This window comes from Eumetopias jubatus, unplaced genomic scaffold, assembly GCF_037043125.1.
Source record: "Eumetopias jubatus isolate StellerSeaLion01/CBP00866 unplaced genomic scaffold, mEumJub1_p1.0 scaffold_14, whole genome shotgun sequence".
Classification (NCBI taxonomy): Eukaryota; Metazoa; Chordata; class Mammalia; order Carnivora; family Otariidae; genus Eumetopias; species Eumetopias jubatus.
The window spans coordinates 39,946,570-39,972,265 of record NW_028274820.1 but is presented as its reverse complement, the minus strand read 5'-3'; the positions used below and the strand labels follow the sequence as shown (position 1 = coordinate 39,972,265).

The following is a 25,696-nucleotide window of genomic DNA, read 5'->3' as shown; positions in this document are numbered from 1 at the left end:
TAGCTCAGCTGCCAATTCATGAAAGACCTTGAGCCAGAGATATCCAGTTATGCCACACCTAGGTCACTGATCCCCAGAAATTATGAGATAATGAATGTGCGCTGTTTTTAACTGCTAGATTTTGACACAATTGGTTGTGAAGCAATAGATAATACAGAAGGAAGGCCTATGGGACTGACTAATATATTTGGTGCAAGGAGGTAGTAGAGAAAAGGATGGGTGAATGAAGATGCCTAGGTTTTGGGTTTGAGCAACTGGAGGGCAGAGGTGCCATTTATTGAAGTGTGGAGAGATTGGAGGACATAACATGTTGGGGTGGGGAATCAAGAGTTCTGCTATGGAAAATTTTAAGGAGACTATTAGACATCCCAGTGAGGGTATAAACCAAGCACTAGTGAGTGAGCACAAAGTGAGGGCTCAGCAGCCAACCAGTCATTAATGTTTACTAAAGGACCACTCTTTGCCAGGCTCCTTTCTATGCTTTGAGGTCATAGTGGGAAATAAGACAAAACCCCCAAACTCAAGGAGCTTCCATTCCATTAGGCAGCAACAGACCACAAATGTATAAGGAAATTAACAAGATGATTTCAAAAACAATGAGTAATGAAAGATATGGGATAATGTCAAAAGGTTGCTGGAGGTGGGGCGTGCTACTTTAGCTAGAAAGATCAAGGAGGATTTATTAGAGCTACAGTAACAAGCTTGGGTGAGGTGTGTACATTTTGGAAACACCAGCACACAGATCGTATTTAAATCCAGTGGAATTGAGGGGATCACCTCAAGGGAGAATGTAAAAAGAGAAGATATTTTAAAGCGAGTCCTAGGGCTTCTTCATTTAGATATCAGTGACAGGAGGACCCTGCCAAGAAGATGAGGAAGGTAAGGAAAAAATTGGGAGAGGGTGGGAGCACAGAATCCAAAAGAGGTAAGCATTTGAAAAGGCAGTGGTGATCTGTGGTCAATGTGGTTACAAGTTGAATATGGTTGCAGCAGAGAAGTAACCACCAGATTTGATAACATGGATATTCTGGGTAGTTTAAAAAGAGTAAATTCTACAGTTGAATCAAAGGAACACAAGCTATATTAGAATGGGTTAAGCAGAGAATGGGAGATTGGAGATATTCTCTGAAGTTAGTTGCAGAATCAAACAATCATTTGCTTATGCTCATAAACAATGAGCAAGGAATTGGGGCAGGGCTCAGTAGGTAGATTCTTCTGCTCCACATGGTGTCAACTGGGGTGACTTGATGGTATTCAGTTGGTGGCTGGACTAGTCTGGAGTGTCCAAGAAGGCTTCATTCCAGGTCTGCTGCCTTGGTGTGGATGGCTAGAGGGCTGGCACTTTCCCTCTCCATGTGTTCAGAACCTTTCCTGTGAACACTCCAATGATGTGATGGGATTTATGATGCAGAAGCTCAAGGTTTAAGAGCAAGTGTTCCAAGTGACAGGAGGTGGAAGCTGTTGGTCCCTAAGGCTGTGCCTGCAAACGGGAATAGCGCCACTGAATTTTATGAATTAAGGCATTCACAGAGTCAGCACCCACTTGAGGGCAAGGTCCCATGCCCACTCCACAACAGGAGATGTATCAAAGAATTTGTGGCCATCATTCATCTGTTACAAGAGGTGATAAAATGGAAGCAGCAACTGTTGGCAAATCTTTCAGAGGTTTTTAAAAGCAAGAGAGAGAGAGAGCAGAGAAAGAGGGAAGAGTTAGAATGTGGGGTCAAAGAGCATTTTCCCCGGAAATCTGAATCACACTAAAGCATGTTGGTATCTGATCGCATTATTCCAGAGAAAAGGACTAGATGGATGTTGCAGGAGAGGGAAGTTGCACCTGAGACCAAAATCCTTGAGAAGGAAAGAAAGAAAGGGAATGGCTGGTCTTCAGTGAAGTAGGGAACAATTTCTTCATGGAAACAGGAGAGAAAGGAGACATGGGTGTACAGAGGCACCTCCTTTCCGGCTTTGCTCCAGTATCCCCTTAACAGTGAGGCTTCTCCCGATTCCCATTCTTTAAATGGCACCTCAGTACTCCTTATCTTTTTTCCCTGTTTTATCCTTTTCCATAGAATATCTGCATACCCATAATGCACACATAATCCCAGCTTGGGGATTCTCAATGCACACAAGCATCACCCACAGCACTATATAGACAGTAGTGATGTATTTTACGGATTTCTAGAGCACAGCAGGTACTGAATAAGTGGCCGGTGAGTGCCTGGAATGAATGAATGTTGCAGTGATGTACTTGCTGAGCTGTAAGCTCAGGAGTGTTGCTCGGAGATTGAGATACCTGAAATCCAGATGTTTGAAGGTGACACACAGTGGTAGCCTGGTGAGAATGAAGTTAGATCCTAGGGGTTCTAATCACAGCCCTTTCTCCCTTCCGTGTTTTTCTGGCTGAGTCACAGTGATCCCATTACTGAACCCCTCTGAGCCACAGGGATTAGGACCTTGTTGGCACAAAGTGAGTGTTCATCAAAGCCTGGCTCTCTTTTCCCACAGCTCTCCATTTCCACCAACCGGCATGCTCTCCACCTCTTGCCAGGTCTGGGCAGCTGTTCCGTATCTCCTCTCTTCAAGGTCTCCAGGGAGCACGCAGCTCCTGGCCTCTGGTGCTGACCCCAAGCTGGTGCCCTCTGTGCTGCGGAGAGGGGAGGGGCGGGGCAAGCCAAGCCCGGGCAGCCCCAACGAGGCTCAGGCTGCAGGCGGGCCAGTCTCCCGCAGTCTGTGTATCAGCCCAGTTCTCCGTTCCTGTCCGAGCCATGGCGAAGCTGATGATGCTCACCCTCTTGGGGCTGGGACTGGCACTCTTCAGGGATCACCAGGCTTCTTATCAGTAAGTTGAGTTGTGGTGAGGGCTGCAGCCCCAGTCCTTGCCACCCCGCCAACCCCAGGAGCTCCCCTGAAAGTGGGGTGTAGTTTTAAACCGAAAGTCCCCAGGTAAGTTCTAGATGCACAGGTTGAAAACATGTCCTTGTTCACGGCCTGAGAGATGGAGGAAGGGCACAAATCACACTGGTGTGATGGCCAAGTTGTTGGCATACACAAATTGATTTTTCATGAGGATCCGTGTGCCTTGGCTACAGAATTACCTCTCATTCTCGCTTCAAGATAGAGCACCAGACCTGGGATCTCCCCTGATAATTGGGGCAGTTAGGGAAGGAGCCGCCCCGTCATGGCCATAAATCTTTCCCAGCTTGGGGATTCTCAATTTGAGGCCACACAGAGACACAAAACACATGCGGAGCAGAGCAGGTGGGAGCAAACACACTCTGTGAGGGCCTGCCCCCACCTCTTACTCGCTCCAGTTGGGCAGTGGTGGGGGGTAGTTGTCGGGGGGAGGATAGAACCCTGGCGCAGGCATCTGATGTCCTGGGTTCTTGCTCTGTCCCTTCCATTATGGGATCTTGGGCAAATCACGTTACATCTCTAACATTCTCGGCTTTAGTAAGACTGAACCAATAAGACACACTCATCCTGCCTGGGACATAGTAACTATTGAATAAACGTTAGTGCTCTGCTTCCCTTAAAGTACTTATAAACCCTTCGCTACTGTAAAAGTGGGGGGTGGGTGGGTTAGTTTTTAAGAATGTTTCAGTAGATTCATGGTAACTTTACAGGGGTTCAAAGTCTAGAGACCATCCTAATTCCTAAGGTTTAGTCACTCTCTTGTTATTTACTTTGAAGTAAAACATTACTAAAAACCAAACTGAACATTTTAGCCTTTTAAAAAACTTTCATGACCCCAAGCTTTCTTTCAGAATAATTTTTTTACAAACTGTTGGGTTTTTTTCTTCTAATTGTTATTTTTGTAATCACAAACTATTAGAGAAAAGTAACAGTGATTTGGGGTTCAAATCATGTAAAAATTACGGTTTGTGGATTTTCATTAAACATAGTACTATTTGATGATAAAGGAGAATCTCTCTATTTTATTATATTTATTTTATTTAATACATATATATTATACATATAAATATATTTTACATGTATTATATATGTATTTATATATATAATATAAATATATATAAATATATTTAATATATTTATATATTTAATATATTTAATATATATAAATATAAATATATTTACATATATTATACATATATATGTATATTTCCCCCCAGCATATGTGTGGGTCATGGTATTATCCTGGGATGAAAATAAATGAGATATAAATATCTAACACCCCTTGTGGGCTTTATCCTTTCAATTCTGCATCTGTACCTGGGTTTCTTCTGCCCCCACTTTTCCAGAGGCCCCACACAAAGATGTCTTCCACAGGATTACAGATCTGCCAGGAAGGAGTGAGGGTCTGTCTTTCTGGTTTACCTTCCTTAATTTACTCTAAGAATGGAGACTTGTAGGCATTTTGTATATGTTTTTGTGTAAAAGCATAGCTTTACTGCCCCAACCCTGAAAAGTTTCTCTCTCAACATGTGGTCTGAGCTTATGTGATTCAACTTTAATATTTCCCTAAATTTGTTCCTTAGACCATGAGCCACAAGACTTGCTCCACAAAAACAAAACAAAAAAGAAAAAACAAAAAGCACATTCCTTGGACATATAAATTTGGGAAGTGTTATCTCTTGTAGCCTTTTCCTAGAGATTGACAGTGCACTCTGGCATACTGAAAGCTTTGAAAAATCCTTCAGTTACAAAAAAACAGAAACAAAAACAAAACAATTTTGCTTTATGTCATCATTTCACAGACTTACTTGCCCACACCTCCATTCCCCTCTCTTGGTACCATCTATAAACACCCTGTCAGACTCTCTGGGATCCAGTTTGAAAAGGACTGTTCAATAACATTGACTTGCACCAAGACAAATTTCAACATGATAAAGTTGGGACCTGTCCTTGGGCAGCAAGGGGACCTTGGCCTTTTTTTCTGAGCCTCTCCTCTGATTCTGATTTTTCTGAAAGGATGAAAGTACGCTATGATGATAGTCCAACGTAACACCAGTCCCTGTGAGTCCCTTTGTTGGCCTTGCCTGCGGTTTCCCATTGTGGATAGCATGTCTGCAGGAGATGCTCTGCCGTGGGGCTGCCTCAGGGGGAAGACCTGGAGTCTCATTTGGAATTCAGAATTTACTGCTTTATTTTCAGCACCTGGATCCAGTGAGGGGGCACAGAACCTTAGTCCTTAAACTTCTACCTGTATGGATAAGATTAACAACACAAGAAACAACAGGTGTTGTCCAGCATGCAGAGGAAGAGGAACCCACTTACACTGTTGGTGGGAATGCAAGCTGGTGGGGCCTCTCTGGAAGACAGTGTTTCCTCAAAAAGTTAAAAATAGAACTACCCTAGGACCCAGCAATTGCACTATTACATATTTACCCAGAGGATACAAAATTCTCCTCAAAAAGTTAAAAATAGAACTACCCTAGGACTCAGCAATCGCACTACTACATATTTACCCAAAGGATACAAAAATACAGATTCGAAGGGGTACATGCATCCCTGATGTTTATAGCAGCATTATCAAGAATAGCCAAAACAATGGAGAGAGCCCAAATGTCCATTAACAGATGAATGGATAAAGAAGATGTGAAATATATATACAATGGAATATTACGCAGCCATCAGAAAGAATGAACTCTTGCTGTTTGCAACAATGTGGATAGAGTTAGAATGTATTATGCTAAGTGAAATAAGTCAGCCAGAGAAAGACAAATACCATACGATTTCACTCATATGTGGAATTTAAGAAAAAAACAAAAACAAAAACAGATGAACATATGGGAAGAGATGAGGGGAAGGAGAGAGGGAAACAAACTAAAAGAGACTCTTAAGGATAGAGAACAGGGTGCCTGGGGGCTCAGATGGTTAAGCGTGTGCCTTTGGCTCAGGTCATGATCCCAGGGTCCTGGGATCAGGTCCCGCATCGGGCTCCCTGCTCCTTGGGGGCCTGCTTCTCTCTCTCTCTCTCTCTCTGTCTCGCATGAGTAAATAAATAAAATCTTTAAAAAAAGGAAGGATAGAGAACAAACTGAGGGTTGCTGCAGGGAGGTGGGTGGGGGGTTGGGCTAAACGGGTGATGGGTATTAAGGAGGGCACATGTTGTGATGAGCACTGGGTGTTGTATGTAAGTGATGAGTCATTAAATTCTACTTCAGAAACCAAAATTGTTAACTAAGTAAAATTTAAATTTAAAGAATCTTATTTAAAAATGAAAGAAAAAAAACTTCTACCTTTAATCAGACATTTGAGAAGGCAAGAGGAAAGTGGGAGTGAGATGAACCTCTGGTTTTAGAATGGAAGGGGGATCTAGAAGAACCTGGAGAATAGGAACGATGCAGGGCCAAGAGGACGGTGGTTAGTGAGATGGAGGATGCGAGCAGCCCAGACAGGAGCAGCAGGGCCCCCTGTTTGAAAGGCCCTGAAGCCTCAATCCTCAAAGGGGCTGTGGACCGGATGCATGAGCATCGGCTGGGAGCTCAATCTCAGTGGCACAATCTCGGGCCTCACCCCACACTACAGAATCCAAATCAGCACCATTTAACAAGTTCCCCCAGGGGATTTGTATGCACTTCTTTAAAGGACATTCAAATCCTATTATCACCCATGTTAGAACCAGATCAAGAGATTCTGGAGGATCAGTAAATTACATTTGTTACTATTTAGAGGCAAGGCCCTTGAGTCCCAGAGAAGATCATGAATCTGCCCAAGGAAGAGAAAGGAAGAGATTATGTCCTGAGACCTGCATCAGGAGCAACCCAAACCCCCACAGTGGATACACCCTGTGTTCTTCAGAGAGCCAGTAGACAGGAGTGGGGCAGGTTCACATGAGATTATATAGGTCTGGGGCTGGTGGGAACTTGTGAAAGGATTTAAAAGGTGTCTCGAGGGGGTTCCCTAATGCTTTCGAGGTGATAACAGCACCGAGGAAGGAACCGAGAGAGCTCCCCTGGATCAGTAGTCTCCCCTGCCCAGCTCTGTAGTCGGCTGTTGTGACCTCGTGGGGTGTGGACGCGCAAACCCAAGGAATGCCTTGGACTGGGCTACGAACAGCGCCCTGGGAGTGTGGAATGTTGCCGCCCTGCGTCTCTATGCAACTTGCCCATTCCTAAGTTGCTGCTTGTGACGTGTGAGACCACTGTTTCCCTGCATTAGAAGGAGACTGCAAAGCTAATGTGAGCATTTCTGCCACCCCACGCCTGCTCCACGTTCCACACCACAGTGGGAAAAGGGCAGTGGTGGATTCCAGCAGAACTGGGCTGGGTGCCAGTTCTGCAACTTCCAAGTCACTTTACCATGCTGAGCCTGTCTCTTCACCTGAAACTTATGGGATGATAGTACATATCATAGTAGGATAAATATAAAATCTGGCACATGAAAGGTACTCTGTAAATGTTAGCTTTATTTTTGGCCATATGCTATCACAAAAATCCACCTACGAATGATCCACCTAATGAGTGATATTTGAATATATATTAGGATAATGCCTCATGTGACCGACCCTAGGCTAAGGATGAATAAATAACTCTCCAGCCTTCCCTATCAATACAACTGACACCACTTTCTCCATCTGATGCACCCGCCTAGTAATTCCACAAAACAACTGGGCAGACATCTACGGACGACCTTCTCTCTGCAGGTGCTGGGTCCTTGCTGGGTTACAAAGATGAATAGGATGCAGTATTCACTCACAGATTTCAGAGTTTACTATGAGCCACAAGACCAAAAACCAGTAACTTACGAAACAATAGGGTCAGAGACGTGATAGACGTAGATGAGGAAGTTCATGCAGATAAAGGAGTTATTAATCGTATCACAGAAGACCAGGAGGAGCTACAAAAAGGCATGAGAAGGAGTCTTCCCCCCCGGGGTTAGGAGGTAGGGGCGTTCTAGGCAGAGGGAGAAGTGGGAACAAGGGAAAAGGGGTGTGAAATCGATAGATAGAAAAGGGCCCCATATCATGACACCTTATTTCAAATCCCATCTCTACCATTTGAAATAAGCAACCACAAGCAAACTACGTAGCTTCTCTTTGCCTCAGTTTTCTTACCTACCAATCAGGTAAGACATTAATCGTTGCCTCAAACGTGACGAGGAAAGTAACTGGGGAAGTATGCACAAGAGCCCTTCGCATAGGGCTTGGCACACAGTTGGTCCCAATAAGGAATAATGGAGGAATGAGGAGAGTACAGTAGCAGAAAGTAGACTGAGGAGGCTGAATATGGCCCCAAGGAAAGTTCCAGAATGGATTTCTTAATGCATAAGCTAAAGATCCTTGCTTTCTTTTGTGAGAAGCAAGCACATATTTGCGAAGAATAATTCACAGCAGGGATTGTGTGATTTCTGGCCAGACTTCAGAGGCCTGTGAAATCAGGGGCGCACCGCACACATTGAATTTTATCCCTTAGACCTGGAACATCTGAACCTGAGCAAGCCCTTGATCAGCTATTTCCTGATAATTAAGATTAAGATAGAAAAATATGAGCTGGATTATAGTAACACAGGCGGAGTTGTTTTCTGGTGCTTCCTCCGGTTTTAAGCAGCGTTAACTGTGCATGTTGAGCAGACAACCGAATGTGAGCTTTGCCTTCTCACTTGAGCTCCAGTCCCAACTCAGCCACTTCATAAGCTTGCGGATTTGAAAAGCCCCTTAAACTTAGTCATCCATAAAATCGGGGAAGTAAAACCTCAGGAAGGGGTTGGAAGATTAAATGAGGGTATATACCGTACCTGAGCTGTAGTCTCAGTGATTATTCTGTTGAGATATGACTTGTTCTGGGGCCACACATTTGACCTCAAAGCAACTGAGTGCTGATTTCATGCCTCCTTACCTACCCTGGGCTCCCTTTGACTGTGATTATTCTACATTTACCAGGTCAGAGATGGTCTTGCATGCGACAGAAGCCTGAACGAGGATGGGGGCTGATCTGCTCTGCTTTTCCCTGACCTCTGTTATCCCATCAGGTCTGATGGGCCTTGTGACCAGGCAGTGCGCCTGTTCTTCCCGTGTGGCTTTGGCTCTAAGAACAGCTACTTTGGCTACCCTTGGTATTTTTCACAAGTCTTGGCCCCTTCAGGGATTTCATGTCATCGAATCTCTTCTACGGGACCTGCAACTTCAACATCGTTGGTGCTGTCCTTTGAATCCCTTGGGGTACTTTACGGGTATTCACTGAGGTTTCCCTAGACCAAGGTTTTCCAAAATGGAGGTTCACAAATCAAATTTAGATTATAGCCAGCATTGTGAAATGAATGAAATAGATTTGAATAGAAAAGTTAAGAATGTATTACATGTATTAGGATGAGTATCCTTTTGTGAACCTGTTTTAGGGTGTGTGCGCGCGCGCATGTGTGCGTGTGCGCGTGTGCGTGCGTGCGTGTGCGCGTGTGCGTGTGTGCGTGCGCCATGCAAAATCCTTTTCCTAATGCAGCGTCCTTTTGCCTTTTATTTCTTTATTGTGAACTTTTGTAATTATAATGTCAGATTCCCATTTTTTAAATACCTTGTAGCTTCTCAGGTCATGGGGGCAGAGCCCAACTTTCCCTTGAAGTCTCCTTTGTAAATTCAAGTTCATCATTCAGGGAACCACCCTCTCTCTGTTCACAGGCCAGGACTTCTTCAGCTATTCATTCATCTCTGGAGCTCTAGCACCTGGGCTGGTGGTTCTCCACTCTGGTTGTGCTTCAGGATAAACTGTGGTTTTTCCTGTTAACAATGATTAACAAAGCTAATTGCTAGACCCCACTCCCAGCCTGTGAGGTCAGACCCTCTCCAAAGGTGGGTGGAATTGATGGCCAGCGCCATGGCAGTAGGAACATGTTACATTTTTTCTGGATGAAAGATGGAGCACCCCAAATCCCTATCATTTTATACCATCTTAAGAATTTTATCCAGAGTGTCCCTTAGCCCAACCTCTTCCTCTGTGAGACTAAATTATCAGTAAGGCAAGTGAAGAATTTCTCAGCCTATCTTTAGCCAAATAAGATTTCTGGGTATTCTTGAATAATCATTGCTACTCGCTAAGGACCATATTGTATCATTAGTTCTCAAAAAAAGTGTTGATTGTTTAAATCTCTTGGCCGTGCTGATGTTGTGGGCCAGTTCTTTTAAATGCCTCAACAATAGTTTTGCTCTGCTCAGGCAGCCGGCTGGTACGTCCTTCCCACATCTGGCCTTTTTTCTTTTGTCCTGTGCTCAAATGTTCCCCGGGATGTTTATGCACTCAAATTTAATAAGTTGCTTTTGTGTGTGTGTGTGTGTGTGTGTGTGTGTGTGTGAAATGTCTTTTTATATGCTGGCCGTGGGTATGATTTTCTGAAGTTATAAACCCTTTAAGCACACCTGTGTTTTTCAAGTGACACACCCCAAAGCAGATGCCCAGTCCAGGCTTTGGAGCCAGACTGGCAGATGGGTAGGAGGCCCATCTGTCAGCAGCCCTAAAACATCAATGGAGTAAATTGGAACCATGTTGCTATTTAACCCAAATTTCCACATAGGACTCCTTACGCAGCTGATGAAATAGTTCCTATTCCTGCCAAAATGCGCAGAGCTCTGGAGAGGACATGATGTATTTCCTTTGTGGATCTGTCCACCTCGGCTAAATAAACACTGAATGTACCCAGAGGCCCCACAGGTCTTATTCTGACCTTGTTTGGTAGAATCACTCAGACTCCAGGGACCGCTAACCCCGGGGTTGAAACTCAGGCAAAGTCCAGTTGAGGAAAACTGTATTGGCAGCTAACTTTTGCAACTTAATTGCAATTTCTGAATAGTTTTCGGTGCGTTTTATTACTTTTTTTTCTCCCCCAGAACACGACTTAATGCCTTCTGAGAAGTAACACCAGTCGAACTTCCTAACTGTAATTTAGTGAAAGGAATAGGTAAGTATGTAGAGATGAGGAAGTATCTCATTGGAACTTGCAGTATTATCTTGCTATTGATTTGATTAATACACCTGTTTAGTTTTGTTAAAAAAATAGAACCATGAACCAGGAGAGAATGATTAAGTCAGTAGTTAATTATAAATACCAGCGTACTTGACTTTTGACTTCACCAACATATGGCCAAGGTATTGATGGTTTTTCATAGTTTGTTTTTGTTTGGTCAGTTTAGCAAAAACAATAAGTGAGAACAGTGTTTGATTTTATGGTAATACAACCTAAGGAGATTCCAGGGGAGGGACAGGGAAGGAGAAAAAGCAGTGAGTAAAGGGACAAATTTTAAAAAGCCCTCACACACCTTGGCAGTTACCACAAGACTTGCCCTCATGCATCCCTCTTTTAAATATGGGGTAAGAATATTTTTTCCCAGAAGTTCTCAGCAGATTTCCCCTCAGATCTCATTAGTCAGAGATAGACAACAGGCTGGGGCCCTAGCTGCAAAGGAAGCTGGGAAAGTAATTATGGGGCTCCCATTGGGGAAGGCAGGCCCTGTCAGCAAAGGTAAAACGCCAGGGGAGTAGCAGCTTACAGGCAACCAACAGGGAGTGTCACAGGACTCAAGTCCCCGTCTGGTTTCAACCAACCTATTTTGTTATTTGAGGACAACTTGTTTGAGATCCATGCTTTGGATGTTACGTTTTGTTTTGCTAAGTTTAGAATTATTTATCTCAGTTGACTAAGGAAGGAAAGGCTAGACCATATGACTTATTCGGTTAGCATCAATAAGGTTGGCCAGATATCTTACAGTGTAATCTTTCTCTAGAAAATAAATATGATATTGATATTATATGTCACTGGATATTTGAAAAACAAACATCTCCACTAAGAGTATCAATACAAAATCAAAAATCTCATTTGTCTCTAGGTTGATAGAGATTTTAAAAATGTACATGTAAAGTATAATTAGCTTGGTGATATTTTACTGATGCTTAAAATTAATAGTGGATGTGTATTTTGCATATGAAATGTATCCCCATTTTAACTGAAGAATTTGGAATCTGCCTATATCTCCAATATGGTTCTCAAAAGAATTTATTGGATTTGGAATTACGTATTAATATATGTTGGTAGTTTACGCTGTGTCTTTAACAAAACAGCAAGCTGTTTTCAAATAATTGTACCTTTTATAAATTTTGTGAATTTCCATGAACTTTATGTAAGAGATTTCAGACCCTGAGGAAAAAGTTCTAGTCCATTAATTTTAAAAAAATACATATTAAGTGTAAATTTTAATTACACTTAATTATATCAGTGTCTTCTAATTTTTATAGACTCCTATTAGTCAATTTGAAGAAGTAAATGAAAGAGTTCATTATTCTGAATCTATCGAATAAGAGCTAAATATGTAGCCCCATTTTCCAGCTAAGAGTGGTAAAGAGAAGGATCCCTAGCTCCCTGCAGCCGTCCACAGCACTCTGTCCTGACTATTCTCTTCTGGCAGAAACTGGCTCTGAAGACTTGGAGATACTCCCTAATGGACTGGCTTTCATTAGCTCTGTAAGTGGTTTCTTTCTTTACGGTGCTCTACGCCATGTTCTAGACCCAGCAGCTTAAGTCTTTTGTTTAAGCTTGCTATTTTCCAATGCCCACCTTCAAATAAAATAAGCAGTCATATGGTTCAAAAAACAAATAGTATATACATTTTACACCGGTGTTAAAATTATGGCTGTATGCCTTCTAGGCATATGTGTACTCCTGTCTGTACGCTGAACTCAAATATGACCTTATCTTCCATTGTAGCAATTTCTGAGTCCAGTGAGTTCAAGAATGGCTTTCCATCGATGGTCTATCCCTTGAGGCACTTAAGTGGTATAGTCAAATATTTACTGAATTGGGTGTATGTTTCTATATATCCCTCCACATGTCATTTAGATTTTACCTTTTTCTTTCACACTTTTCAAAGTAAGCCCTTTAATCTAAAATTATTGATAGGCCATTCCACAATTTCCACACTTTGAAGAGTGAAGCCACCACGTTTGTTGAACCTCTTCTGCATACAAACCACTGTGGTGGTGACATAGCTCAAAAACAAAAGAAGTCAACACCCTTTGCTGCCTGTTGTAATTTATTTAGTCCAGTTTTCTCCTAGGAAGATGGAAGACTAGTCATCTTCTCCAGCAGCGTCTTGCAAACCTCTTTTCTAAAGCAACAGAATAACATATTCCAAGCAAAATCTTATATGGGACCCCAGCATCTAAAACAAAAAACAGCTGTGTTGTTCTCATTGAAGGCTAAGAAAGAAGTTGTCTCTGGGCTCGCTAGACTTCCCCTAAAACTCTGTCCCTCAGAAGCTTCCAAGGAACCTGCCAGGAGACATTTTAAAAACCATAACCAGTGTCCTCTCCATATTCCTTGCTTATATGATTGAAGCCCATTAGCAATTGCCCAGTTGGTCTACTTTTCCATTTTTGATCTTTCTCATGAGTTGGGAACTGTGGTATGGGACACATATGGCTTTGCTGCTGGTGATGGAAGGGTCCGAGCCAGTGTGTTGTGTGGGGTGGACTGGTGGAACATGTGGCTTCCAGAACCCCCATGGGCCTATCGCACAAGCCAACCAAGAGGCTTCCCATGTGGCCCTGTGATGCGAAGCAGACAGTATGACCCCATGTGCCATCTACCGCCTCGATCAGCTTTTGAAGTATTTGTAATGGGTCTATTTTTTTCTTCTTCGTGTTTCATAAGGGATTAAAATATCCTGGAATGAAGAGCTTTGCACCTGATAAGCCTGGCAAAATTCTTCTGATGGACCTGAATGAAGAAGATCCAAAAGTGTTAGAACTGAGGGTCACTGGAAGTAACTTCGATCAGTCTTCATTTAACCCTCATGGGATTAGCACATTCACAGACGAGGGTAACGCTATTTAATGCTTATTAAAAACAAAGCCAAGATTTAAAAAATGTTAAAGAGTGAATATTTCCTCTCATTCAACTACAGTATAATCATGGTTAATGTTACTCTTCTGTTAAACATATCCCCTATGTTAATGAAATATAATATTATAACCACTCTGATGCTTGAGAATGCTAAAATACTTAAGGTTTGTAAAGCACTTATTTTTTAAAAATACCAGCATTCACATTATCCCTATAATTACGGTAACAATAATATTTAGCTCTGATCATTATGGGTTTTCCATTTCAAACAATTGTTCTGACCTGGGAATTTACAAGGATAGAATTTTCTAACAGAAAGCATCAGCAACCTATAGATCCACTGACAGAAAGTTACCGTGGTCAGTTTTCTCTCAGCCCTGTCACCTTCCGTGCCCTTCTGTACACTGGTTCCTCTGTTTTGTCTTCAAACTACTTCTCCACATTTCAAAGCTATCAACATATCGCCCCCATCCCTCATGCTGTCCTTCCATTTCTTCCTTTCTATATGCAGCCGTTTGCTGGGTCTCTACGTGCACAGAAACCCCTGCGGGATTTGACATCAACTGCCTTTGTTTTCCTTTTACATTTTGAGCCCCTGTTTTTCCTGCCCTGCACTCCCTACCTCTGGCAACCACCATCTATGAGCTTTGTATTTCACTTTTAGATTTTAATTCTATGTATAAAAGAAATCACTTGCTTTAGTTTCCGCCCCCCCCCCCACTTATTTCACTTAGCATAGCGCCCTTAAGGTCCATCCATATTGTCACAAATGGCAGGATTTTTGTTCTTTTACTTATGGCTGAATAATATTCCTCTGTGTATGTGTGTGTGTGTGTGTGTGTGTGTATGTGTGTGTGTGTGTGTTTATTCATCCATCGATGGACACTTAGGTTGTTTCCATGTCTTGACTCCTGTAAGTAATGCTGCAATGAACATAGGGAAGCATATAGTTTTCAAGTTAGGGTTTTCATTTTCTTTAGATCAATACCCAGAATGGGATTCCTGGGTTGTATGGTAGTTCTATTTTTAATTTTTCTTTTCTTTTTTTTTTTAAAGATTTTATTTATTTATTTGAGAGAGAGAGAATGAGAGATAGAGAGCATGAGAGGGAAGAGGGTCAGAGGGAGAAGCAGACTCCCTGCTGAGCAGGGAGCCTGATGTGGGACTTGATCCCGGGACTCCAGGATCATGACCTGAGCCGAAGGCAGTCGCTTAACCAACTGAGCCACCCAGGCGCCCTATTTTTAATTTTTCGAGAAAACTCCACAGTGTTTTCCACAGTGGCTGCACCAGTTTGCATTCCCAACAACAGTGCATGAGGGCTCCTTTTTCTCCACATCCTTGCCAACACTTGTTATTTCTGGTCTTTTTGGTAATAGCCATTCTAATGGGTGTGAGATGGTATCTCACTATGGTTTTGATTTGCATTTCCCTGATTAATGATGTTGAGAATCTTTTCTTGTACCTGTTGGTTGTCTATGTGTTCTTTGGAAAAATATCTTTTTCAGATCTTCTGCTTATTTTTATTTTTTTAAAGATTTATTTATTTATTTGAGAGAGAGATTGAATGTGAGTGGGGTAAGGGGCAGAGGGAGAGAGAAAATCCTTCAAGCAGACTCTCGCTGAGCACAGAGCCAGACACAGGGCTCGATTCCAGGACCCCGAGATCATGACCTGAGCCGAAATCAGGAGTCGGACACTTAACAGAGTGAGCCACCCAGGCCCACCTCTTCTGCCCATTCTAAAATCAGATTATTTGCTTTTGCTGTTGAGTTAAATGAATTCTCAAAATGGTTTAAAGACTTGAATAGAAGACCTGAAACCATAAAACTCCTAGAAGAAAACATAGGCAGTAAGTTCTTTGACATAGATCTTGGAGATGATTCTTTTTAAATCTGACACCAAAGGCAAAAGCAACAAAAGCAAAAACAAACAAGTAGAACTACATCAAAGTAAAAAGCTTCTGTACAGCAAAGGAAATCATAAACAAAATGAAAAGCCAACCTACTGAATGGAAAGGAATATTTGCAACATCGTGTATCTGATAAGGAGCTAATATCCAAAATATATAAAGAATTCATTTAACGCAATAGCTCCCTCCCTCCCTCCCTTCTTTCTGGCCTTTTTCCCTTTCTTCCTTCCTCCACCTCATTTATGCTGTTGACCACTTTCTCCCTCAAGTAAATTTCTCCTCCCCAAAATTCCAATATACTTATTTAGCTTAGTTCTGATCCTACTGCAGGTTTTCCCCCTGTTCATTGTTTTGTCACTCATTTGAAATTCTCTGCACACTCCCCAAAAGACTGATTTTTTGCCTCCTCTTTATTTGCTCTAGTTCAAAAAGTTCAACCAAGTCACAACCGTTAACTGTGCCTGCTTTCTGGGAGAATTCCCTTAATGGGGTATTCTTTATTTTTAACCAGCTCTTCAGTTCCATTCCTTCAAGCTTACCAGAGTATTCTATTTGAGTTCCTCTCCTATAGCTGCTTTAAACTCAACATGTTGAAAACTGATTTTCCATCCTTTTATCTTTCCACCCCATATGACATCTTTTATATGTACATATATAGTCCCCTTTCAGTGACCTCTCCACCCATTTATCAACATTGTATTTTATTTTTAAAACATCAAGTGCAAAGAAATATACTGTTGGGTATGTGTACACTTTTAAGAATAAAAGGGAGTCATATTACCCAAACCCTTCTATAAAGTGCTTTTGCATTTAATATTACATTATGGACTCCTTTCTATGACAGTGCATTTAGAGCTCCTTTACAATGACTGTTTAGGATTCGGATGCATGGGAGTGCAGTAATGTAGTTCTTCTGTTGATGGATATTCAGTCTGTTTCTGCCTTTATGTTCATTGTGAACAATGCCAAAATAAACATTCCTGTATATATATATCTTCTGTGAGTATTTTCTTACGATAAATGCCTAGAGGTAGAATCTGCTGCACAAAACATGGATCTGGGTTTCAGTGCTCACTCATGTTTTATTTTTGACTTCCTCATTTCTCAGCCATCATCAGGGACTTTTGATACTTCCTGTCAAATGTCTTCATATCCTTTCTTGCCACTTCTTGTCAGTGCCATCCTTCTGGCCCAGTCCCTTCTCCCCCCACACCTGGATTACTGCTGTAACTATAAGGTCATGTTACTCCTTGGCTCCAAGGCCCCAGTGAGTAAGCCCTGGGTCCTTACCATGAGCCCTAACAAGACTGGCCTTGGCTACCTACCTTTTTTTTTTTTAAAGATTTTTTTTTTTTTTTTATTTGAGACAGAGAGAATGAGAGAGAGAGAGAGAGAGCACATGAGAGGGGGGAGGGTCAGAGGGAGAAGCAGACTCTCCGCCGAGCAGGGAGCCCAATGCGGGACTCGATCCAGGGACTCCTGGATCATGACCTGAGCCGAAGGCAGTCGCCCAACCAACTGAGCCACCCAGGTGCCCCATTGGCTACCTACCTTTATGGCTGCAGGCTTCCCACTCTTTCTTTCACTCACTCTACTCCATCCACAAGCTCACTATTAAGAGAAGTGTCAAGGAAGCTCCTGCCACAGGCCCTTTGCACACTCTCTTCCCTCACCTTGGCATGCTCTTTCTCCAGATACTCACATGGTTTGGTCTCCTATATCATTTAGGTTTCTGCTTTAACATCACTTCATCAGAACTTCCCTGACTGTCATGAAGAAAACATCTCATTACTCTTCATTCTTTTATCTGGTTTTATTTTCCCTATGTAGCACTTAATACCAATGAAAATAAACACTTGTTTGTTCAATGGCCTAACCACCAGGAGCCTCCTGGTTGGCTTCTCTGTTTAAATCTCTTCATTTCAACCCACTAAACTTTGCATGGCTTTTCTTTAAACACCAATTTGGTCACATCAAAGTCCCAAAGACTTACTGCTCCTTAAGGCAAAGACTGTAATAATCTAACTTCACTTGCCAACTCTAATCACACCTTCTTGACCAGTTAAATTGGTCTCTTTTATGTCTTAAAGCTGGACTGACTCATGGAAGCTGCTTCCCTTTGATAGAATCTCTCAGGTGTTCTTTTTATGGAATTTATCATCTTACACTGTGTGAATTATACCCAAGCACACCTTCTCATGTCAGTGTTCTCCACATCTTTTATCTCTTTTATCTCAACTCTGCATCTTGCTGAGACCATTTGCAATAGAAAGCTTAACAAGCTCTTTGGAGTTTTAGTGTCAAACGTTGCTCATTCTTAAGTTGAGGATTTTTTCCCCCCTGTGGAGTTTGGAGGTGTTTAGAGACTGTCACTAGTTCTTCCTTTAGCCATTTTTTTCCTTTGGAGCAATCACAAGTGCTTCTCTCTACAAGGAGATGAAAATATTCCATCTGCCTGACACCCTAAGTACTAGTTGGAGGTGGGTTGAAATTGCTTTTTGGAGACAGGGCTGACAGCTGAGAGCTCAGTTAATGTTTCGATTTTTGTTTTTAATCTCTTCTCAGATAATACCATGTACCTGCTGGTGGTGAACCATCCAGATTTTAAGTCCACAGTTGAGTTGTTTAAATTTGAAGAAGAAGAAAAATCACTTTTGCATCTGAAAACCATTGGACACAAACTTCTGCCTAAGTACTGAGATGTATCATATTTCGATTTTCCTTTAACACCAGTGGATGGTTAATCCACCTTTGGTTTCTCCTTTCAGCCAGAGTGGGAGGCGGGATAATGGCTGGTCAACTCTCCTTTCTAATCATCACGAACTCCTCCAAATGGTCTTCTGCAGATACTTTTGAAGATTCAAACCCCTGAGAGAAGACCCATTCTCTTCCTCTCTCATTTCCCAGGCTGCCTGGATGCTGACTTATGGCTCTCAGCCTCAGAATGTCCATTCAAGATGTTATTAAGACATAACTCTGTTCTTCTCCAAAACCAGACTTTATATTTCAAACCCATACCAGTTTCACAGAAAAATTCCACATCATGAGCTGGCTTATTTATTCATTTATTTCTTTTTGTATTAAAAAAATAGAATCTTAGATGTTTCTATGAATTAGAAACATATACCCAAGGGAGATCTGAGATCCAGTGCTTCTAATACCTCCCCATCCTACCCCTACTGCTGTTTGGGCACCTGATTTATGGAGTAGCCTATCTGTGGTTAACACTCAGCTCCAATCTTAGGCTTCTTGACGATGTAACACAAGGAAAAAGAAAATACCCAGGGATCCCTGATCCCCGTCAACCCAACACAAAATCAACTTCCTCACTTGCCTTAGGATTTCGTTTGTGAGGCTAGTGAGGGATTTGGGACAAAAGTCTGACAAAGTCTTCCCAAACTTCCTGATCTTTACCCTCTAGTCATTAAGATTGTCTAGAGTCCCAAACTTTATCTGAATGATTAACAGACAGCATTGGAGTACCTCAGTATTGGTAAATCTAGATTTCGTTTAAACTGTGTGTTATTTACACGCAGGGACCTAGCAGAGTGCCCGGCACGCAGTGTTCCCAGGATCCCCTCCTCTCTTTTTTTATCTGGTGGTTTTGAAGATGAGGAAACTGAGATTGGAGAGAAATTGAGTAACTGGATGAAGGTCAGTCTGCTAATTAGTAGCTGCCTAGGAACTATATGGCCCAAGTCTTCTTCTGCCTCCCTAGGATGAGCGCAAATTCAGAGAGCGGCTTTCGGTGGAACAGGTTATTTATACATTCACTCAACAAATGTATTTTGGAAAGAGAATCAGTTTACTGAAATCTGGAGAATGTGCCACATACCAAGATCTAAATTAGGGAAAAGTATATAGAATAGAGAAGCTGGGCTAATAATAATTGTAATAATTGTGATAGTAACAATGAGCTTTAACTGTAAGTTAGGTGCTACAATAACCAATTTAAACTGATTACTTTATTATCTTTTTACAAATACCTTCTTAATTAGGTGTTATTATTATGCCATTTTGGAGTATTTAACTTGGCCCAGATAAAACCATCAGTAAAATGGCAAACCTGGAATTTTAACCCTGGTATCTTGAGGCTGAAGCGGGGGCTCTGAGCCACTCTGAAATAGTGAAAGCTTATTTTATTGGTTTCACAGTTAATCTTGAAGCCTCATATTTGTCCAGATTCCCAGGGTTAGGGTATTTTTTTTCTGGGCCAAGTGCAAAAATACATGTCTTTGGCAATATAGAAGCAAACTGGAAGAAAAAAACAAACATAGTGCCACAATTAACTAAACTTCTGCTCTCTCAATTGAAGGGCTAGCCATGTATATTTTCTGCTTTGTATTTAGTAGCTCTTTATGTGGTTGTTTATAGCATTAATATTCCTATTACTAATCTATCACAATTGAAGTATGTTATTAATGATAACACAACAGTCATGATCAATCATCTCTAATAGCCAGGCATAGTGCCAAGGTCTTTATAGTCATTCTTTCATTTTATTTACCCTAACCTCACAAAGTCCAGAGAGAAACTGAGGTATAGATTTTAGTGGCACGCTGTGGTCCCATAGACAATAGCAAGCAACGTCAGCATTCAACTGGGGTCTATGAGATTTCAAAGCTATTACTCTGAAATATTCCTCTCTGCTCTTTTTTACGAAAAACAGGCAAATGATTTGTAACGTATACTACTCACTTTGGAAATTTACTTTTAAAAACGAGAGGGGGAGAAAAAGAGAGAGAGAAGAGGTTTATGCCTGGGCCTGTACACACTAATCCTAAATTCCTGGACCTTTTTTCTCATGTCGCAATGGTGATCACCATTGACGAGGGTTCAGTGAGTGGCCGGCTTTCTACAAAGCACACAACAGGCATTGTCTTACTGTGATTTCCACTGAGACTCCACAAATTAAGATTCTGACCCTTAGTCTTATACTAATGAGCTGTAGGACTTTGGGAAAATTGTTTAACCTCTCTTTACAGATGAGAAAACTGAGACTCTGTGTGCTTATCTAACTGGCCCAGGAGCCCAGAACTGCGTCAGAGCTGATGTGCGGGCCATTACGCCCTCAGCAATGGAGCGGAGATAATTCTCTACCAGATAATAGCCCTGGGGAACTTCTGTCACCTCAATCAGCAGAGAATGACTCACTTATGTGTTCACTGTTGTACCTATTAAAGCAGAAAAATAGACTCATATATCTTAGATTTTCAGTAACGGAGAGAGAATCAAAATCAGAAAGAAAATATGCCATAGTGTCCCTTTCATGAACATTCTTGCTCGTGGACATTTTCCTCAGTTTAGAATCATAAGGCCAGAAATGACCTTCTAAGACTGAAATATACAGCAGTCCATCTCATCCTCCTTTTACAGTTAGGGAAACTGAGGCCCTGACATGCAAAATGATTAATTTTACCTAAATAGCACAGCTAATCGTGACAGAGCTTTAACTAAAATGCAAGTCTCAAGATGGCCAGTGTTTTTTCCTCCCTCTGCCTGATGATATCCCAGACTGTTCTATGTGAGAGTGACTTCTGTATGAACATAAATGCATTTTGCCCTGATAATGATTCCTGGCCTAATTTAATGTCTACTGAATGTAGTATATCTACACACGTGCACACACACACACACACACCCGTGCACGCACACACACCTACACACGCACGCGCGCGCACACGCTCATGCGCACGCACACGCACACACACGCGCATGCGCACGCACGTGCACACACAGGCGCAAAACACGCGCATGCGCGCGCACACACACACACACACGCACCCTAGAGCACTATTTTTCAGATACAGTTAATAGGATTTTTATGTTACATTGCTATAGTAACCTTTTAGGGTTTTGTAAGAGTAATTATTGTCTTTGAGGATCCTACAGGTGGGATTGATGTCATATGAATTCTGTGCCATAACGGCTAGAGTGAAAGCTTCATCTGCATCTTGATTTTAGGAACAGCCATTAATGAATGCTAATCAATGCCTAATCCTGTAACGTACAAGACCTTCACTTGTATATATCCTATATGTGTGTTTGAATTTGCAGTTTGAATGATATTGTTGCTGTGGGACCTGAGCACTTTTATGCCACAAATGATCACTATTTTGTTGACCCCTACCTGAGATCCTGGGAGCTCTATTTGGGTTTAGCATGGTCTTATGTTGTTTACTATAGTCCAAACGAAGTTCGAGTGATGGCAGACGGATATTTGATTTTGCTAATGGAATCAACATCTCACCTGACGGCAAGTATGTGAACTCTTTAAAATGTCATTCATTTCCCCAGATTCTTATTAGACACTGTTAGAACATACTCATTTTCTAAACAACATGATATGCTCTAACATGTTATCCTGGTAAGAGGAAATTAGGAAGAATGTAAAATATCTTAATTTCTCAGGGGATAAAACGTATCAAATCAAAAATTTCTATTTTGTGTAGGCATATTCTTTTAAATTTGGGGGTAGGGATGAATATATCAAGGAGGGGAACTGTGATAAACATTTAGTATTTCTCAATAGCTTTGCTTTGAGGGAAGAATTTTGAGGCCGTAATAAGATTAACAGCATGCAGTTATATATTTCAGTAGTGCTGGTTTGTGACAAGATAAAAAGCTTGCACCAAAATGTAAATCAAGACACTGCTTTCTCCATCAAGAAAGTTTTGCTGTGGGGGGAAAGTCAGCTTAACTAGGCATTGCGCTTCACAATGTAGTTGATTTACGTTATTATTTGATGATGCCCCCGAAACAAACAATTCACAGAGCAACACTGGTTGGGGGACCACACTTTGGGTAACATCAGTCTATCCACAAAAGCCATGTATCCGTCATATATAGCCTTCCTCATCTTTTATCATCACGGATTTCAGAAGTTAGTAACATAATTAGAGGAAACCGTGTGGACGGCTTTCAAATATTTATAGCATCTCCTGGTCTTCCAAAGTAGCAGATAATACGCAGTTATTTCTCTCTTTGTTCTGGGCTGCACTGACCACATGTCTTTACCATGAGTGGGGCGTTGCACTGCGTGCAAAATACTAAATGCACAGGGTCAGGACCAGGCTCAGGGTGAGAGGGGAGGAAGACTTCTCTCAGATCCAGGCCAAGCATCTTGTCTTCTCCCATACTTTTTCTGGCCTAAAACAAGGGCCTGGTTGTCAAAGCGTTCTCCTGAAGCCTGCCCGAGAGAACTCGCTATCCTCTGACAGGCAGAACCTGGGGATTGTCACTATATTGACAAGTGAAGAGAAGTAATATCATACATTTTCCTCCCAGATATTAAGAGCTGGTACTAGGGCTACGTTTCTTCCCTTCTAATCAGGGACAACTAGGTTCCTACCTTTAGAAACAACTTTTCAGAAACGAAAATTCCTTTGCACATTGTAAACTTGCTGAGTTGTTTCTTCCAGAATTTGGTGTGCTTTTAGAGAGGTTGCATTTTCCAGTCTCTAAGCGAAGTTCTTTCCTAGGAAGGGTTCTTACAACTTCACCGTAACCTTCTGAGCTGTATTACTTCAAGTGCTTTGATGTAGCTCTTTCTTCTTTGAAGGTATGTCTATATATCTGAATTGCTGGCTCATAAGATTCATGTGTATGAAAAGCACGCTAATTGGACTTTAACTCCATTGAAGGTAAGATGTATTAACACTATAAGTTTGCAGAGTGATAATTAGATTCTAAGTGATTTGTGAAATTAAAAGTGAGCAAAAAAGGACTAATTGGAGTGGGTGAGAACCAATTTTTCATTTCTTTATTAAGAGGCAACAGCATCATGTATGTTTGTTGTTCACTTTTACTCAACTGCGGAATGGGAAGCAGCAAGCCAGATATCTCACCTATCAAACTTTGATTCTTTCTGCCCGAATGAATCCTCATTGCTCAGTTTCCCTTCCCTTCCTCTGTCCCCTTTCTCCCTCTCTTTCATTTTTCCCTCCATGTTGATGAGATAGCCAAGAAATCACCTCAACTGGTATTTCGTGTGACAATGCTCTCCATAATAGTTATAAATAATGTAAATCTAATATGAAGCCCAATAAAGTATCAAGGACTCCCAGTGGCCACTAAGCAGCCCTGCAGCCCAGCACTTTGCTACCTTTGTCTCCAACACCTCCTCCGGCCCAGCCTCACCCTCCTGAGCTCACCAGGTGGTTCCCTCGGCTCCGGTGATCTTCCTCCAGATCTCAGTGGCTCTCTCCTTCATATCCTTCCAGTTCCCACTAAAATGTCACCTCAGCGAGACCTTCCCTGGCTACCTAATCTAAGCTTGCAACTCCGCTCGCCTACCTACACACACCCTGATAGTTTGCAAGCTCAGGCACTTCCCGGTCCAGTCCGAACCACCCTCTTCCCCTGCCTCCACACAGAGGGCAAGGGGAGACCGAGAAAGAGGCAGGCCCCTCCAGATCAGTAGGTGGCAGGTTTAATAAACAAAGGCACTTATTTACTTATTTACTTGGCTTGTCTTGGGCAGCTGCAAGACGAGCAGCTCTCCGCACCTGCCCACCGGAATCTTAAAAGTTTATTTAGAGGCCTTAATGGGGGCTCCGTCACATACACCGCGCAGAGGGGCTCGACAACACTCTATGTCGAGGCTGTGTCCCTGGAATGGCTCCCACTGTGCCAACAGTGGGCAGAATGCACATTTCAAGGACAGGGAAGGGGACGGGGAGCCTTCAGTTGTCCAGGTCCAGCTTGAGGTTCAGCCAGGGCTCGTGTCCTCTCAATGACCTCCTCCAACACTCCATCCCTTGCAACAGCTCTTACGATCTCATATAGCCCCCTCTTCTGCAACGTGCCCTGAGCAGTCAGCGAAGGGGCTCACTAGCTTGGAGGCAGCGTGTTTAGTGGCTCTCTGGCTACACCGGAGGCAGACACCATAGCGAGGGTACAGGCACATGCAAGGGAGAACGCAGATTACAGCAGTGATTCCCCAAACCAATGGCAATTTTTTCATCCAAGAGTCCCATGATCCGAACCACGGATTTATTAAGTCCCCCAAGCTGAGGGGCAGATCACTGCAGGCATTCACTTGTGTCCTCATGGGATTTAAAAAGATGACACACTAGCAGACTCATCGGGCGTGTACACACGACATTCTGTTTGGATAATGGCAAAGAGGTGGCCATAGTGTTCGAGGCCATCCGATTTGGGAGGACAGCTTTTATAATTAGAGACAGTTCAGTGTTCAGTAAGGACAGGCTTTGTTGGCTCTCATTTAAGGCTTATTGGATGAATTTGGTCAGGACCTTGCTTGGCTGTTGCTTGGGTGCTGTTTAAAACACGTCGGGCATGCTATTACTGCGTTCACCAAGTCCCTCTATTTTGAGGGCAATAGAGCATCTTTGGAAATACACGCTCCCACTGGGCCACTGGGGTGGCTACTCTTTTATGCATCCAGTCTCTGTATCTCCTAAAACGGTTTGTTGCTATAACTTATATCCACGCTATGAGCTTCCTGATTGCCAGAGGGTGTCAGCCCCGCATGAGCTGGGATGTGGAAGGCAGTGGGGACTGCCTCAGGTTCCTGCAGGCAGACTCAAATGTTTTTCCACATATCCTGCCCCACCGGAGCTTACTACCATCATCCACCCCTTGGCTTGCCACGGTCCCAGCCGCAGGATTAATCCCTCTAGAACAGCCCAACTGTCAATGCAAAGGGTCACCTGTCAGGGCTCAGGAGTGATCACCAGCCAAACAGCCCTTAGTTCAGTCCACGGGCCGCGGTTCCTTCCTGCTTCCATCCAGATGGTGTCAGTGTTGGGCTGAATAGCAACTGCAGTTCATGTGGCTGGATTCCCTTGACTAGATCCATCCCCCACTCCCTCTCTACAAGCTGCAAGGGCTGCCATGGAAGGAGGCCGTCGATGCATCTGGAGGATCGACATACCCTACGGGGCCAGTATTTCTAGAGACCGTGGGCTGGTGGGCAGGGTGCTCCGGAGCTGCGGATAGGAACGCCACTTCGTCAACATGGGGGTCTGAGCCATG

The 25,696-nt window shown here is 42.6% G+C and overlaps 1 protein-coding gene across 1 annotated transcript in view; it reads left to right on the top strand.

Annotated features, from left to right (window-relative positions):
* Nucleotides 1-2,765: 2,765 nt before the first annotated feature.
* PON1 (paraoxonase 1) overlaps nt 2,766-25,696 on the top strand; it is a 32,549-nt gene continuing 9,618 nt past the window's right edge. Inside the window, 8 exon segments of the mRNA XM_028119145.2 lie at nt 2,766-2,839; nt 10,778-10,848; nt 12,350-12,405; nt 13,594-13,762; nt 18,263-18,389; nt 21,755-21,914; nt 21,917-21,957; nt 23,259-23,340. Of these exon segments, the coding sequence (XP_027974946.2) occupies nt 2,766-2,839; nt 10,778-10,848; nt 12,350-12,405; nt 13,594-13,762; nt 18,263-18,389; nt 21,755-21,914; nt 21,917-21,957; nt 23,259-23,340 (780 nt within the window).